Genomic DNA, 18,987 nt, shown 5'->3' with positions numbered 1-18,987 from the left:
CAGCTAAACCAGCACTAACCTCTCACGGTTTAGCTGGTGGATGCTATACACCAAAATATCGTATGACACTTCCAATCATTCCATCCATTAGCCACTCATAGGGAGCTGTTTGACTAAGTGCATTGTTTTAAGATTTAAAAAGTAAAGAATATTCAATTTTATTTTTATGTAGGTTTCTTTACAAAGCTATATTTAATTATAATTTTCTTTTAATTATAATTACATTGACAGATTTTCATACATAAAATTTTTAGAATTTTTATCATGTTTAGATGTTAATAATTTTAAACATTATTTAAAACAAAAAAAGAAACAATTTTCTGAAGCAAGTTTTAATTCTTTTAAGTAAATTTTATGGAGAATTTTTTGATTTATTTAAAATATGTATTGAATTTAAATATTTATATTCATGCCCAGACTTTATTGGCAAGTCACTCTTAGACATAAAACATATTATAATTAATGATGATCTGAACAAAGATGTACTAAAAGAATTATATGATTAAATATCATTAATTTTTATGGTGCCTCTGTTGAGTGCAGTTTTTCAACCATGAAGCGAATTCATACATTTGCAAGGAACACTGAGTCAGAGGAAATATTTTCATCACTAGCATTGCTTTCAATAGAAAAAGAACTTTTAAATACTTTGATGGAATCAATGACAAGCGATTTTTATGATAAAGTAATTAGTGACTTTGCGGAAAAAATTCACCAAATAGAGTTAGTTTAAAAAAATAATATTGTTTCATGTCAATGTATCTATTTTAGAATTAAAATACATAAACTGTTTATTTTTGTCATTTCCAGTATTTATTTAAAACTTTTATGGAAACATGGCTTCCCTATTATCAAATGTCACCACACACCACTGATATATATATACACACACCATGCTGGGGTTGAATGATGGTCAGCTGAGTGCCATAAGTGTGTGATTATGGGACAAGGATGCTGAAGGCATCCCCACTTGGCACCATAAGTAACTGAGGATAGTTATATTGTAATTAAATATCTGGAAGAGGGGAGACTCAGGTAGCATAACAGGCAATGCATCCACATGGTAACTGGGAGTTGTTGGTTTGAGTCCCACTCTGGGCCAATTCTTTTCTTCCAGGATACTCTAAATGGTGGTTTCCAAAGTGGATGCTACTGCCCCTGTGGACAATGAGTACATCTACGGGTCAAAAAGAAACAAGGGAGCAGCAGTGGGTGCTGGAAGTAAGGTACTAAACAGTAACCATAGGTGAGGGAGAACAATTTACAGTAAGGACACAAAGTGTGAAGTTCACAGAAAAATTTTTCTAAGAATATTTCCAAGTCTTTTTCACACAAGGAAAAATGGGTTAGAGGGTGTTTGAGTACAGTTGGAGTGTGTTGGGGTATAAGTTTTATGGAACCAAGGAGTGGTGGCTCAAAAAAGTTTGGGAATCACTGCTCCAAATTATTTAATTTAATTATAATTATTAAATTTAATAAAAGATGGTGCTTAACACTTCCCTATAGTGCCAAATTATTTAGAAATTAATTTAAAATAGTCACAGAAAAAGTTGCCAACTTTAATCTGGTAGTCGTTTGGCTTATAAAGGTAATAAATAGCTATTAAGACATTTTGATCTTTTCATTCAGTTTTTAATTCAATTTCCTTACAATTGTTAGAAAATTGAATTAAAAATTATTAAAATTGACTATGATTAATTGATTGGAGTCAGTTTTGAATAATTTGATGATACTTCATCAAATAGGTTTTGCAACATTTAAAGAGTTAATTTTTGCCATTTCTTTATTTTATGTAACAAAATAAATTTAATATTGTACAATACCAAAACAAATCACTGTACAAACAACAGAATATCAACATATCAGCAGAATATTCGTGCACTGAATATTCAATCATTATAAGAGTATTTTTATTACTGTAAATTTTGCTGATATTTGGGAAAGCCTCCTGAGTATGATTCGTAAGATACTATTGATTCTACAATACATCACAATTTTGAATCAAATTCAAAATTTTTATAGTTGGGAAAAAACTTAAAACTGATTGTTTTAAGGTTTTTTAAATAACAAGAAGCTAGAAAAACAATATATTTTAAGACTCTGTATTGGCAGCCCAATTTCTGCAATCTCCTGTACTTATAATAACTTTTCCTTTTAATGCTTTATCATAATGTCATCATAAAAGCATTTTAAATTTTAAAAGAAATTTAAATGAAATTCTCATTACCAGCAAACCTAATTTGAACTAATGTGATCATTGAATAATCTAGCCAAAAATATCTGTTATTGATAAATAACATATCATAAGGTTTACTCACCATAATTTCTGATTGCTATTTTGGACAAGTAAAAATGGTTAAAAAGAAAGTCTTATAATCAAGGAAATACAGTGTATAATGTTGTTTGATTTCCCAACTTTTGAATAGTAAATTCAAATGTTTTATCAGGTTATCAAATTGAATAGTCATTTAGTTTTTTAAAATAAATAATTCATTCTCTTTCTCTTTATCTATCAAAATTAAAACCTGAAAATAATATTTAATTTCAGTTACAAATTATTAATTAAAATGAATTTAAAAAGAAGAATGTTTTGCTATGATTTTGTGTACAGTGGGTGATCGGTTAACGAACATAATCTGTTCCAAGACTTTGTTTGCTATCCGAATTGTTCGTTAACCAATTATTGATTTACCATAGATTTTTATGGGAATTTGATTAATTTGTTCTGGAGACCCCAAAAAATAAAAAATATGTACTTTCTTACTATGTTTATTTATGTGTAATAATAAAAATACATATATACACAGTCTTGCATTTTTATTAGTCATGTTTTTTCCATTTGTGGTTGTTAAAGAATTTGTCTAATGTCGATTGCTTTTCTCTCTCCAGAATTTTTCAGAAGTAATTAATTGCATTGTAATTGTAGAGATCCCCAAGCCTATTAACTTCAATCTGGTTTGGATGCCATTCTAATACCATTGTTCTGACATCCTCCCACTTCTTAAAAAGATCTTTAATAGCAGATATCGGCATTAATCCTCTTTTTCAGAAGAAAGCATATCTCACTGAGTTTCTTGGTGTTCTTCATTCAAGAGTTCTTGGCATTCTTCTGTCATCAGATCAGTTTCAGGTTCCATTATGAGCTCTTCAATGTTTATTTCTCAGATGTGATTTTTGTTATTCCTTAAGCTGCTTGGGTCTTGTTGATAATACAGTATCTTTCTTAGATAAGATTGAACTGCTGCCTACTGTAGACTTGTTCAAGCCATACTGCCCAGCAACATCAGACATCTGCCCACTCTCTACCTTTGCTATTATACACTCACTTTTTGAAAATAAAAACTCATGCAAAACTTAAAGCATGCTCACCCAACAGTCTCATGAATACTATAAAAGAATTATTTCTGTCAGAAGAATAAATGGCTGGAATCACAAGGGAGAGTTTCAAAGTTTGGAGGAATACTATCCGACCAGTATATACCAGGTTGACTGTCGATGTCAATGTCTCCCGTGCTCTGAAAAGTTTCAAATTGTTGCCTGAAGACAAGGGAAGACCAATTGGTATTCATTATTTTATGTCGCTTCTTCTTGTGTTTGTTACCTGAACATGTGTTCGTTGTCTGAACATAAAAATCTTTCACTAACGTGTTCATTATCTGATTTGTTCATTAACTGATCTCCCAATGTATAATAAAAATAAAACAATTATGTGGGTAAGAGATGCTGAAATTCTTTCTTTCTTTTATCTGCAAGTCTTTATTGAGATAAAGTCATTGTCGTTGGAAACATTGTCGACAAAAACTTTATTGAGATAAAGTCATTGTCGTTGGAAATGGATGTTAGAAGTGTTGTAGTGAAATTCTCAGACTTATGTGTAAAGCTTACAGAGAACAGACAGAAAAATAAAATGAATTTGATAATTTTCAAAATATTAATCTATTGTATTGTATCTGTAATTTTGGGTGCATTTTTTCTTAAAACTTATATTTAAGTATTAGTGAATATTGAAATTAATTAAGAAAAAAAAAGTTACATTAATATTATTATTAAGTGTATTATTTGCTTAAAAGTGAAATGACTAACATCTGTGTTAAATTTAAATTAAATTATAAAAATATATATATATATTTTATAATTTAATTATAAAAAAAAATATATATATATATATTATCAACAAATTATAAATTAGTATAATATAATACATAAAAATAATATATGTGTGATATAATAAATTTTATTCTATTTTAACTGATCCACTAAAATAATCATTCTTAGTAGCTTTCAGGAGTAAAAAATATATTTTGAAACTCAGCTTCTTCAAGATCCTTACAAAAACAAAAAAAAATATTTTAATGTATGTTTTAAAATATGTTGCATACATTATAAAATATTTTTGACAAGACTATGTTTCTAAAATCACACTGCTGTCAATGGCTACACACCTTAGAGGTGTGAAGGAGTGAGTACATGTCAGGAGTTGCAATTTGGCCCAGGGTATTTGGTATCCCAAATCATGCACACATAAAATAAACCAGACTTGTAGGTAGTCAGGAAACCGAGAACTGGGTCAAAAAAAAATACAAAATGCTGAGACTGTTTCTACAAACAGGTGTGAGTGCAAGATTTGCTCATGTGTTGCTCGCACTCTCTGAGACATATTCTCATCCCAAAAATGGCTTTGCTGTTTTACTTATTTAAAATAAAAATAAACACTAGTAAAAATACAAAGAAAATTTAACTAATAGCAACATTTTTCCAACGTTAAACGCTAGAACCAGAGATTCGTGTCCTTTTATTTAAAATAGAAACAGATCTCATGGTTATCACTAATTCTTTGGATTTGTGCTGTTGGGAAAATTTAAATTTATTGTCATTATGGGCTTCTCTATATATTGTGATTAGTAGTCCCCATATTTATATGAGAATCCGAGGAGAGTTCTGAAAATAACACATTTTGCTTCTAACCAACGAAAATAAACCTTTTATAGTTTTTGAACAAAAACCAGCAAAAATGCTCAATTTATTGGATTTTCTTGCAATTTTTTAAAATACATTCATAATTTTTGGAAGAATACCATCATATATGCAGTCACTGGTGTCATTGTAGGTACCAAAGAAACCATTTCGAATTTCAGAACAAAAGCTAGACAAACCTCCAGATGTCATTTTTTAAACATTGTTGCCAAGTTGAATTACTTTATGCCAAATTCAGATTTTTTTTTTAAATTGACAAAAATAAAAATTATTAGCGTCTTGGCTATCTTTTGAGCTAATTTAATTTTATTCAGTAACTTTTTGGCTACTTTTTTAATAAATTATTGGTGACATTTCCTCTCAAGACCTGGCAACAGTGTGAAGTGTAGAAGTTTGAGCAGCCTTAAATTTTTATATTCAGTTACAGACTAGGGAATTTAATGGGCAAGCATAAAAGTTCTGTGTATGAACTTTTGCAGAAGTGGGAGAAGGGAGCAAAATTAGCCGAGAGAGACTTCACAGTGGATGGCTCAAAAGTGCTCTTCAGGTATGTCAAATTGCATTTGTGTGCATGAAGAAATCACATTTCTTCATGCAATAATCGTATAGAGCGCTTAGCCACAGAATACAGTTATTGCAATGTTACGCATGGGCTGATAGAATGTTATCAACGAATGCACTCAGGACACATTCCCAGAGTTGACCTGCCGACCAATAACCAATCTGACAACGTAGAATGGGTCCCCATCATCTTTAACCTGTATTTAAGATCCTAATGTGCTGAAGTTGCAGGAAACACTGGGTGAGTCTCACTTACAGGAGGTGCCCAACTATTTTTGACATGCTACGTAATGGGAAGGACTCTCCCAACCCGAACAGACTCCTCAGTGTATATAGTGTCTCCATAAGGGACAACAGATATGATAGAGACCTGGTATACATAAGGTCAACTAGTGCTCCATGGGGATCAGATTACCAGAACGTCTGGCCAATATATGTCATGCGAGAACCACCATGGCTCTCTCTACTTATGCAACAGATCCAGACATCTTAGCAGACTTTAATCAGGCCAAGCTCATCCTCGCTATGCCCCCACGGAACACCTCAGATGGTTGGAGGCTATGCACATTTTTAAATCCAGTTTTACATCTATGTACATAAATTATAAAGAGGAAACAGTTGTCAATGGCCTAGAAGGAGTTGATTGATAACACGGTTTAGCCATTTGTTGACTCCTTTTAGGGCAACTCATTGCGCAGGCACAATGTGACTTTAATAATTTTTCCAAACTTATATTCAAATTTTTATTCGAATTTTATTTTAAAACAAAGAACCATTGAGGAATCATTAAAAAACCTGATGAAGAACTCAGAAGGAATTCGAAAACTTTCATTTTTGTTTGTTTTCATTATCTATACATCATAATTGGTTCAGAGTGCATGATTAACTATATACTGGTGTGGTGAGTGGTTGTTACCACAACATTGTTTATGTGGTGAAAGTTCAAAGACTGTATTATGAAGGCAATTTGCTAGCCACTTTTAAGTATTAGAAGATATATTTGGTATTCTTGCATTTATGATGTCATTTATGATCTTAACAGCTTTGTGGTGACTTAGATAACATAATAACAGACACCTCTAAATAGCATGCAAACTTCTCAGTCCCAATGGTGTCTGCTATTCAGAGGTTATACTATATCTACTTTTATTTAAACATATATATATATATATATATATATCTGAAGATGAAATTGTAAAATTGTAAAAATTTTGAAAAACATTTAATCAAAACAAATTTTTCAATCCTGAAAACTATTAAATGCAATTGTTCAATTGTTTTAATGAATAAATATAATATGACTTCTAAATATGAATTACTTAAGAGAATATACTTGCTTTATACATTTATTTGTATTAAGAATATAAAAATTTCCCATAAATTCAAATTCTGATAAATTTCATTATTTATGTCCCTGTGGGTAACTCAATTTTGCATCATCACATAATTCTATAAAGATTACTGGAAATGAAAAATTTTTTAAATTCTTAATTTGTGTATAATAGTGATGTACTTTATGAAAAAACAAATCAGCATATTCAGTGCAACTTTTTTTTTTCAATGGTAGCAGTGAAAGTCTTAAAAAACAAAGAAATAAAATATAATCTCTCAAATTTTTCTTATACTTCCAGGTAGTAATAATACATGCATAATTTACTGAAAATTTCAGTGTCCAAATGATGATAAATCACATCATTGGCATATTTTAACAAAAATCACATGATGTAATCATGTGATTTTTGTATTGTGATTGTGTATCAGTCAGATTCACTGAGCTGATTCACTGAACCTCCTGTGTTGTTGCCAGCTCTTCAGCCAGCAATAACGAGATGCTGAATGGGAAAAGAGCAAAGAACTGGTGATGGACTGAGCAGCTGGACAAAGGATATAACAATGGGATGGATGGAACTGAACAAGGAGCATGCCTTGTTCTTGGACATGGGTTTTATAAATTAGGTTTCTCAATCTAGCTTCTTGATTGGGTTTTGAATCTTAGTCCTTTTCTCTCTCTGGATGAAAATTAAGACCTTTAATAACTATTGGTTTTATGTAGTAAATTCTCAGTCAACTTGTAATGGAATGTAACATGTTTGTACTACATATCAATAAAACTAATAGAATTATTAAAGCCCTGGCTGCTGACTTGTTCAACTTTGCTAATTTGAGACTATCCACAAATACATCTTGCACCAGTTTGTTTTTTGATGTTAAAACCCACAGAAATGATTGACATTTGAGGGCTTTAGTTAACAAAAGAACACATTCTGGGTGTAATTTATAGAAAGTCTTATTGAAGTTTCTTTGGAATGTCTTATTGACTACCATATTGTCTACACATCATCTATGAACAGGATGGGAAACAAGATTTTAGCTAATTTAGCAAGTTAGCATTATAGAAAGAAAAGAAATTACATGGAAACTAAATATGGAAACTATTTTACCACATTATAGAGCACTGAACACTATAGAGCTATGATTATTATCTTAAAATAATCACTAATTAACACAAGGCAAGTCATTTCTTAAATATTCCTAAAATGGTTTTAACTTTTTGCTTAACTTTAAAAATTTTTGAAAATAAGTACACTCATTGACAAAAAAGAAATAATGCATCCACATAGAAATGTTAAATTTCTGCAAAACTCAGCATGCAGTTATATCTCAGGCAGATATGTAAATGATTGCAGTTATGGTATGATTGGATACTGGGTCTTTCCATCTGAGGACATAACAGTGCTGCTTCTGCCCCCATATAAAAAAGTTTTCAGAGGCTAAATTTTGTTAGTGTACATCTTTTTTCATTTAAAACTACACACCATACACAGTCTTCCAGCAAATAATTCCAGCCATTGGAGACTTGTATGCTTTTTGCTTGCCCCAACTGCCAGTGTGATGATCTGGGTCATCACATACAGCAGTCAGTCATCCTTAGTAGTGATATGAGGAGCACTTATAGCTCAGTGATATGTGCAGACTTCCTGCATCCAGACACGTGTTGCCTCTCATGGCAGGGCTTCCAACAGGCATTTTCCATCAGGATAATTGTTGCCTACACATAGCAAGGATTTTCAGGAATGCCTTTGCCAAGTTGACATACTTCCTTAGCCTGCCCAGTCTCCAGATTTATTGCTAATCCAGTATTAACGGGACCAGCTGGGTCACCAGTTTCAGCAGTCTGTGAGTCTACAGGATCTAGAAGCCCAGTTGCAACATCTGTGGACAAATGTGCTGCAAGATATCATAAGTAACCTGGAGCCATACAGGTTACTTATGATATCTTGCAGCATATCTTGCAGGCTGGAGGCACCCTAGTACCAAAGGGTACTAGAACTTCCTTTGAAGTGTACAGCTTTCTCCAATAAACTTCTTTCACTCTAATATTGTAATCACTTACATATATTTATATTACATTCACACACATACAGTTTCATTTGATTCCAACAAATGTTTCTTGGTGCATTATTTTTTGTCAATGTGTAATTTGGACTGTAAGATAGATGTATGCATCTTAGTCATTTCTTGTATAAAAAAAAAAAGTTGGAATTGTTCAAAATAATAGTCCAAACTTGGTGGATCATAATGGGCTCCCCTGCCTTATATGAATATCATCCAAATTACTTACAAGGAAAGACAACCAAATGACTACCTGACTTTTAAATATTTCATGTTTAATATATTAAATGACTGTTTTAAATCATTGCCAAGATAATATATTATCTTGGTAATGATTTAAAACAGTCATCTGATTTATCTTTTGAAGAAACTACAAACAAATCAATCTTTTTCAGATTTTTAATCTCACAAAAAAAGGAAATCAGGAGCATTTCTAGAGAATGAGTTATATACTCTAATAAATATGAAATATAACAATATTTGTGATGTCTGGTGCAGAATGACATTATAATCATATCTTATATATGTCCATGATAACTTGACAACAATATTTTTTATATTTTAAAATTATTCCTTTTTTATTTTTTTAGTTGATCTAATGCTGGTTTTTGGAGCTTATCATTGAGGGATTGAAATTCATTTTTAATATGATGGAATATTTTGTTTCTTACAATTACAAGGTATGATCAAAAAAATTCCTGAACTAGCTCAATGAAGGCATGTGAAGTTATGCAACTGGGACAGATCTGAACTATTAGTGAGCATGATTTGTCTATATAACATATGTAAATGCATTCTTAATGCCCTCAGGCAAAGAGCAAATGAAACAAAAAAATTGCATATCACAGTAGTTCATTTTGTTCAAGAATAACATTTGACCTTGAGCATGTTAGGATCATTTAGCAACCTGTTAATCTGGATTTAAACAATATACATGCATAAAAATATAATGTGAAACACCAAAACACTTAGGTAGAAATATTTTAAATAATTAAAAAAAACCCATAGGCTCTATTACTAAATGTTTTAAGTATATTGTTCAATTGTCATAAGCATTTAAGGAAAATTATGTATCCATTGAAAATGGTAGTCCTAACTGAATTAATTACTAAAGTAAAAAATAAAATACTAAAATAATTATTTAAATAATACATATTATTAGTTACATGTATTAATTAATAATATTTTAAAACTAAAGTCTGTATTATTATATATTTCAATGGAAATAAATTTATAGGAGTTAATACAATTAAAATAGAGAATGTGATAAACTAGACATACTTTGAGCACATAAAAGCATTTCCATTGAAATTTTATAAAGAACAGAGAAACTCCACTTAAATATGTTTTAAATGCAAATACAGAAAAACTTATTTTTTGTTGTTTATGGTTTAGAAATTATAAAGTACTGTCAGGGCCGGTTCTAGGGTTTTTAGCACCCTCGGGCAAAACAAAATTTGGTGCCCTTTCATACAAGAATATACAAATTTACTGCAAATTAAAAAAAATAGTAAAAAAAGGCAAAAAATCAAAATTACACAATAAAGAACTGTGTAAAAAATTTATTTATTTAAAAAATAATACAATAGTTATTTACTTACAAGTGATGCGACATATGGAATAGCATAACAAGTGCATTTGAAGTTCGAGCAACGAAGGAGCGAGAACTTTGAAAAGTAAGTTATGCTATTCCTGTTGCAAACGTGTGACATACAAGATTTTTTGTAATGCTATTTGTCAAATTTCAATAACATAGTTAATTAAAGCACGGCAAGTGTTGTTAATGCAAAGTTTACAGAAAGACAAAATTATTTAACCATTAAGGCATATGACAGACACCAGTATCACTTTGACTATTCATAATTTTGTTGATATTTGTAATTTATAAATTTGATCTCGTCCATTTTTTGAGTAGATTGTTGTGATATGTGATACTGATTACAAATTATCTTTTCAAAATAAATAAAAATAAACTTTTTAGAGATTAAAAAGCATTTGTCTCATCAATGTTGTGTGATAAAAGCCATAAAAATTCTTAGGTTTCATTATTTTAATTAGTAAATTTTTGTTTTTGTCTATTAATTTTTTTTTGTTTTTTTTTTTAGTTGTTATGAATTCTGACTATACAAATAGTTTTCTTTGAATAATTGTAATATTATTTATATCTGTTGACAATAATAAAATAATTAGCATTGTGACCTTTATTTGGTATTATTAAAGAAAAAACAATTTATTGCTTGCTAAAAAAATCGATGTGTCATGAAAAATGATCAATTTTAATTTATAAAATCTAAAAAAATAATGAATGTAAAAAAATTTTATTTTTATATCGGTGCCCCTCAAAATTTGGCACCCCGGGCAGTCGCCTGGCTTGCCCACCCTTATATCCGGCTCTGAGTACTGTACATAAACAATCTCTTTTGTTTAAATATTTTTATCTTGAAAAATTCCTATTCAATTTACTTGGTAATCTTCATTCCTATTCATTTTTCTTTTGGTAATAATGAAATTTATTTATTTATTCAAACTGAATAATTATGTTAATTATCTTTCATCAGTTTCTGTTTATTTAATTTGCTACATGTTTGTTCTAATTATTTTATAATTTTTTCACTAAATAAAATATATCTTGAAGTATTTATTTATAGATAATTCAGAAATAATTTTAGAAATATTATATTTTGATTATTGAGAAACTTGATTATTTTATGTTTTCTTCAAAATTATCATACATGAAGCAATCTACCAGATTATTTAGCAGGCTATGTTAAGGTTAGTTAATAATCAGAAACAAAACAGTTTGGCTAGAGGCATGCATTTAGGCCCATCATCTAATGATAAATTTAATTTGAATTTAGAATATTCTGGAAGAAAAAAAATGGCTTAGGACTTTAACTGTAACTCCTGCTTACCATGCAGATGCATTGACAGTTACATTACCTGAACATCCCTTTGATCTTTGTTTCCAGAGGTATTAAATCAAATTAATTTAGGCATGTTCAGGCTCCTTCTGAGCTCAGGAGGAGCCTGAAAACATTTGTTTACCTATGAAATTTGTCACTAGGTACCAGTGAGGTTTAATGAGGTGTGTTATACAGTAAGTCCAGTGGAAAGGTGAAAGATATAACCATAATGGTTACTCCAGCAGATTGTTTGGTAATACTAGTGTATTTGATAACTTATTTATAATTTTTAAATTTATTAGTAGAAGGTGGCCTAACCATCTGTTTACCTCTAGCCAAGTTGCTTTATTTCTGATTTATTAATTAACCTTAATATAAGACCTTAATAATAATAATCAAAATCTCAGCATCAATCCAGTGGTATATTGCCTGAAGTGATGCAACTGCTAGCATTTCTGAGAGAATGCAAATGCTGATTGTTGGGACACCAGAAAAGAAAAACAAGAAAAATGGCAAATGATGTGGACTTCCAAAATAAATTTAATGTAAAATAGAACTTATTTAATGAAAACGGTTTAATGAAAAATGAATATTTTGAAAAGAGAAAGAGGGATGAATATTTTTTAATTTCCATAGGAGTTATACATAATGAACTCAATCCTAAGATTGCACTTTAACAACTAAAAAATTATGTGATATGTTATGTAATTATACTGGTATATTATAATATTCTATTAATGTACTAACTTGATCTTAATTTATTCAGAGTACATTCATCAACAAATAAATTAAATTCAAAATTGTCAATGTAAAGTAGAGCTATTATGAGTCTTGTGGTGGCTGCCATCTTGAGCTCCAAAAAAGACACTTGCAGGTTGCTGGCAGCAATCAGAAGTGTCTTTTTTGAATTTTTGAATACACCCATAGCCCAATTAATAATCTAGCAGATCATTTGGCAAGACTAACATATCAGGTTGATTTATTGGGTTGTTTGGAAAGTAATTTTGCTTTTTTTTATGGGGGGAAAAAACAATTTTCTTATAATATATAAATATTTTATAAATTATATATTGACCATTTTGTTCCAATACTTTTTGCCATCTTTCTGGTAGTAGCATGATTCCACACTCATAAAGTTCTGATCTTTGCTTACAAAAAAACTGATTCAAGTGATTTTTGACATCTTCATTTGAAGTAAATGTTGTATCATTTAAAATATTTTGTAAAGACCAGAACTAGTAATAATCCAAGGGTGCCAGATTGGCAAATATGGTGGGTGTGGTAGCACATCCCATCCAAGCTGTAACAGTTTCTGATGAGTTACCAAACTTGTGCGGTCTAGCATTATCTTGGTGAAACACTACACCTTTTCTGTTGATCAATTCTGGCCTTTTCTGTTTGATGGTATCACTTGGTTTGTCCAGTTGATGGCAGTACACTTTCAAATCAATTGTGGAATTGTCTGGTAGAAGTTCAAAAAAAAAAAAACAATTCCCTTAAAATTCCACCAAACAGAGAGCATCACTTTTTTTTTATGAATATCGGCTTTCGAAGTGCTTTGAGCTGGCTCATCTCTTCTACTCTGTGATTGCTTGCGTTCAACATTGTTATAAACAATTCATTTTTTGTCACCAGTTATGATTCGCTTCAAAAATGGATAATTTTCTTGGTATTTGAGAAGCAAATCACAGATGTTAATGTGATGGAGCAAATCTCTTTCTTTATGAACATGTAGAATCCCATATATCAAGTTTTGAAATGAAACCAAGTTGTTTCAAGTGATCATAAATGGTTGAAATTTGACAAATTTAATCTCTTAGCAATATTCTCATTTTGTTATTCAGTGGTTTGCTTCAATCAATACCTTTATTTTGTCTTCATCAGTTTCAACTGGTCTTCCAGAATGTGGTGAATCTTCAATATCGAAATTGCCAGAACAAAATTTTGCAAACCAGTTTTGACACTCATTCTGTCAACACACCTTCTCCATACACGTCACACAATATTTTTGTTTTTCTTGCTTGAACAGCATTTTTACCTTTTTGATAATAATAAAAAAATATGTCGAAAATGCTGCTTTCGATTTTCCATATTTGATGGGACACCAAAAAAAAATTGTACAGAATCAAACAAAATTTTTTATAAATAAACCTTGAAATGTCAACTGTCAAAATATATAATGACAATACGGTTTAAAATGAAGTTTGCGAGTAAAAATACAACTAATCCCTTGGTAGTAAAATAACGAAATTACTTTCCAAACAACCCAATATATATACACAAATCATTTCACTCAAGCCCAAATCCCACCTAATGACAAGCATTTACAGTATATGATGCACAGTCACATCACCAGTAACCATGGCATGTTTTCACCACAGAAGTGAATGGCACTGTGTGTTGTTTTTATTCAGTTATGTATTTAACTACCCAATAACCATAATTTTCTGTAAATTTGAAGTTTAAAACCAGAATGTCAAATCTGATTGTAACAGATGCTACAAATCTTTTAAGGAAAAAAGTATCATCTTAAGTTTAAAAAAAAGTGAAGTTGTTTCATTCTTCATGAGAATAAAAAATTGAGTGTTAAATTTTATATTTTTCGTCATTATTTTCTCAAAGATTGTTAATAATGAAAAAGTTAAAATCAAAGGGAGGCAGCAAATAGGGATTAACATCATCTGTCACGTGGACAGATCAGAAATTTTTTAGAGAGGCATGTTAGAAAAATCAAAATATGTAACAAACAATACACTGAAATTTAAAAGTTGTACTCAGGATTATAGATTAATGAAAAAATTGTAGTTTGCATGTATGAATTAATAGAAATAATACAATATTTTCGTAAATTTCAGTTTATGCACTATACCTATTCTTTAATTTAAACCACACAGTAATAGAAATCTACACTGGTCAACATTAATTTATATTTTATACAATCTTCATACTTTATTTTAAAAGTAAAATAAAAAATGTTTTTTCATAAAACTATATTATTATTCATATTAATTCTATTAAATGAAAATTCTTTTATTTTAAATGATACTCAAAACTTTACAAAATCTTAAGAATTATACAAATTAAAATATACTTAGTTTTCAGAAAGAAAATTTAATATTAGCATTTGTCTTATAGCACCTATATACATGTCAATAATTTTGGTATATAAATATAATAATGAATATATATATAATATTTAATATTTTGTAACAACAAAAATTGTGTATGTGTGTTGTTATGTTACTTAGTTAATAGTGTCATACATTTTGGGAATTCGTTGAAATTCATAAAATTGAAAATTAGAATACCAGAATAATTATAATATATTATTATTATAGAAGATATATCTATGTTTATACTATGTATGTATTTAGAAGTGTTTTAAAATTTGTATAGTATTTTTATTCATTTGTCTGTTTGATTAATATATATATATATTTCTTTTATAGAAGATACTTTAACTTATACATTATTTTATTGAAATTTTTAGATTCTCATCTGATTTCACATGATAAATTAACAGTACGAAGAGTTATGGATTTTATCAAGGATAAAGGAGATGAGAATTTGAGGGAAAGGAATCGTCGCATGCAAAGAATGTTAGAAGAGACTTTAACAAAAAATATGCATTTACAAAAAGTAAGAACTTTTTGTTAAAGTTAAAAAATAAGTGAATGAAATAATTTCATACTCAATAAATAAGGACTGAAATTTAAAAAATATTTGTCTATTAAATCTTATGATATTCTGAAAATAATTCAATGGATTTTTTATTTAATTGCTATTCTTTGATGTTGAGAAATGTTTGAAATATCAAAAAACAATTCTTTTTTTTTCTACTTAAAAAATAAATTTTAAAATATGAAACAATTTTGCAATAATAATACCAAGATTTTCTTAACAAAAAATAGATAATTTAAGTTAAATGTTAATGGAAGAAAAAATACTAATTAAATTGAAATAGCAGTTTTTCAAAAAAAAAATGTAATGATCTTTTAATATTTTTAATTTGAATAATAGATATGAAAATAAAAAATAGGTTTCTTTCCTTTTCAATTAATTTTCATTAAAATGGATGATGATAATTCTAAATTCCTTACCTAATCTGGTGTAAAATTGTTAGAATTATAATTATTTAATCATTCATTTGATTTTTATGCAAGCTAAATAAAACTTCATTGGCACATTTCTCATTTTATAGCCTTGTTGAAAAATATTTCCATAATTTTTATAAATTTAATTATAAAATCAGAAAATTGGTATTAAACAAATCTAATAAATATTAATACATGTTATTGTTTAAATTAAACTACATGATACAATTGCATTAAAGTGTATAGCTGAGTAAAGTACCTCCACAAAGTGAAATGTGAGAAGTACCCCAAACCAAATTGAATTTTTTATATAGCATATGATTTGTCTTGGTGTTAAACCACAATGTAGCAATTAACCCTTTTTGTTTAACAGGAATTGAGACAAACATGATTTTCAGTTTTTAATTTTTATTTACTTTATGAACATTTTAAAAAAATTTGTTAAATATGGTATCATTTACATTATTATTTTATATCTGAAAAAAAAATTTATTGGGTGCAAATTTAAAAAAAAGAAATAAAATTGTAAATACATTTTTCTCGTCAAAAATACGACACTACTGTCTCTATTTTTTTTTTCGGTAAATGTATTTCCAGGAGGTAGAAAAAAATATTTTTGTTAGATTTTTAAAGATGTGATGGTAGTTAAAAAATTAAAAACTCTTTTTAAATAATCAAAATTTTTGTGATCAAATGGTGTTAAAAATTATTATTATTATAGAATTTCCTTGTAAAAACTGCACTTTAGTAAAAAAAAAGTGCTTATTTTTTTCAGAAAAAGTAATATATTTTTTTCAAAATATTTAATAACAGCTTCACTATATTGAGATACTTGTTGATGTTGTTCTATTTTGAGAATTGCCACACACTTATTATTAGTTTAGATTCTTAATTGATAGATGATCTATCATTTGTTTCAAAAGAAGAAAAAGTTATTCAAAAACACAAATTCATAGAAATGCCTTTTTCAAAGTTACAGATTTATAGATTATCAACTAAAATTATTAATGCCCCTTTGATGCCAGTTAACAATTGTTTATAAACCTCCAGGAAATTGTTGCTGACGTAGTCATTTGGTAAAGAAAAAGTTATTTGAAAGAAAGTTAAATAATTTTCAAATACATCGAAACACTGGTATAATAGATTGATTTTACACTTTTGGAGGAATGCCTTTGAGTATTTATCAGTTTGATTTGGTAAAGCTTTATAGAATTTCATTGGAAATTCTCAATGTCATTCAAGTTTTAATTGTTTTTTTACTCTGAAAATTCTAATAATGTTACTGTTACAATTTTTGAATTAGAACAAAAACAATTATTTCAATATAGTAAAGCTGTTATCAAATATTTTGAAAAAAGTATATTACTTTTTCTAAAAAAGCACATTTATTTTTTTATGTGGCCAAATTTTTTATTCAAGTATAGTAGATACAAAAAAATCTAAAATAAATACAGTAAGTCCTCTACTTACAACTTAATCCATTTGTAGCGGTCGTTCGCAAGTCGAAAAGTTTGTAACTCAAAAAGACGATGTTTGGCGCAAAAACTCAAATACAACGTTGTTTTTACAATTATGTAATAAACATTACATAATTCAACAATCTTAATTCAACATTATTCAAGTAACCTGTTTAGGTTACTTGAATAATGTTGAATTAAGATTGTTAAAGGGAAGTATAAATTCAAATCAATCACATGTACAGTACATTATTTATTAAAATTACTTATTTAAAACATCTACAAATGTACATATGTATGTACTGTAAATGTTTTAACATAAAACTTCAAAAATAAACTTGACTATACATAAAAAATAGCCAACTGCACTTTAACCCGCCATCTGTCGGCTTTGTTCGTAACTTCGAAAGTTCGTAAGTAGAGGCCTGCCTATAGTATGAAGTTTTGTAAAATATTATTTATTTACCATCATCTTATGTTTTTTACAGGATTTAGAGTTTCTTTCAAACGAGGTATCTCGTCTGAATAAAATTAATGAAGAACCCGAAGAACTGATGATTTCCATGGGACCAACAACATAGAAATATATTTGTTTAAATGTTGTAATAATGCTTGTTAATATAAAACTAAAACAAAAGCTTGTTTATGTATAAAATTTGTAGATATTACAAAATGCAATATGATAAGAGGGAAAGTATATTCCTTGACTTGGGATTTTGTTGGCTTAACATCACAAATGTGTTGCTATTTATTTACTTTTAAAGACTGTATACTAGTTAATGTAAAATATTAGGATTTCACTGTTTCAAAAATATGAAAATACTGCAAGCACTTCCACAGGGTAGTATTAACAAGACAAACTCAAATTGTATCCATTCATCTTTTAAATCATTTAATTTTCATTAATTTAAGCCTTTTGGTGTGAAAATAAAATTAGGAATAAATTGCATATTCTCATATTTTTCTATAAAAAGAATTCACTTATGAAATTTTTTTATAATTATTTTACAAAAACAGTGGTTATTTATGACAGTCTTTATGATTTTGATTTCAATAAAGAAAATAATAATGAAATATATAAATATATGTATTTACTTTATTTGTAAAAGATTATTGTTTTTAATATGTTATCTAATTTGTTATAATCTTTAATAAAAATCTAATATTTAAATAAAATTTCTTTTTCTATTTAAAGAACTATATACTAACTGTAGTATAGTAACTGTAGTATTACTAATTAATTAATAATTAAAATTTCTTTCTGTTTATAATACCCTACTACCCTATATTATTATATTATTTAAGTAACAAAATTTAAGATTTTATTAAAAATCTTAAATTTTATTAAAATTCAAAACAATTTTTTTTTTACTTTCCATTCTATGGGCACTAAGAAAACTTTTTTAATCATACTCATCATAGATTTGACCAGGCTAGGTGGAGATGGACAGGACTTGACATATCCAAAACAGGATTGTAGGTTTGATGGAATAAGACAATGCAACACATGGGCAATCTATCACTGGAAGAGTGGTGCCTGCCAGGAGAACTTTCTATAGAAATCTAGTCCCTATTTAGGCATTAGGCATGTGATGAAAACCTGAA

General features: G+C 28.6%; 1 protein-coding gene across 1 annotated transcript in view; it reads left to right on the top strand.

The window, feature by feature from the left end:
* Window positions 1-18,558, top strand: part of LOC136979143 (GRIP1-associated protein 1-like) — an 87,418-nt gene extending 68,860 nt beyond the window's left edge. Inside the window, exons 22-23 of the mRNA XM_067275073.1 lie at window positions 15,322-15,470; window positions 17,871-18,558. Coding sequence (XP_067131174.1) covers window positions 15,322-15,470; window positions 17,871-17,963 — 242 coding nt within the window. The 3' untranslated portion in view covers window positions 17,964-18,558. The remainder of the gene's footprint in view (window positions 1-15,321; window positions 15,471-17,870) is intronic.
* The last annotated feature ends 429 nt before the right edge of the window (window positions 18,559-18,987 follow it).

The sequence above is a fragment of the Centruroides vittatus genome, unplaced genomic scaffold (assembly GCF_030686945.1).
Source record: "Centruroides vittatus isolate TY-2023 unplaced genomic scaffold, ASM3068694v2 contig_1154, whole genome shotgun sequence".
NCBI lineage: Eukaryota > Metazoa > Arthropoda > Arachnida > Scorpiones > Buthidae > Centruroides > Centruroides vittatus.
This window is presented reverse-complemented; position numbering and strand designations above follow the sequence as displayed.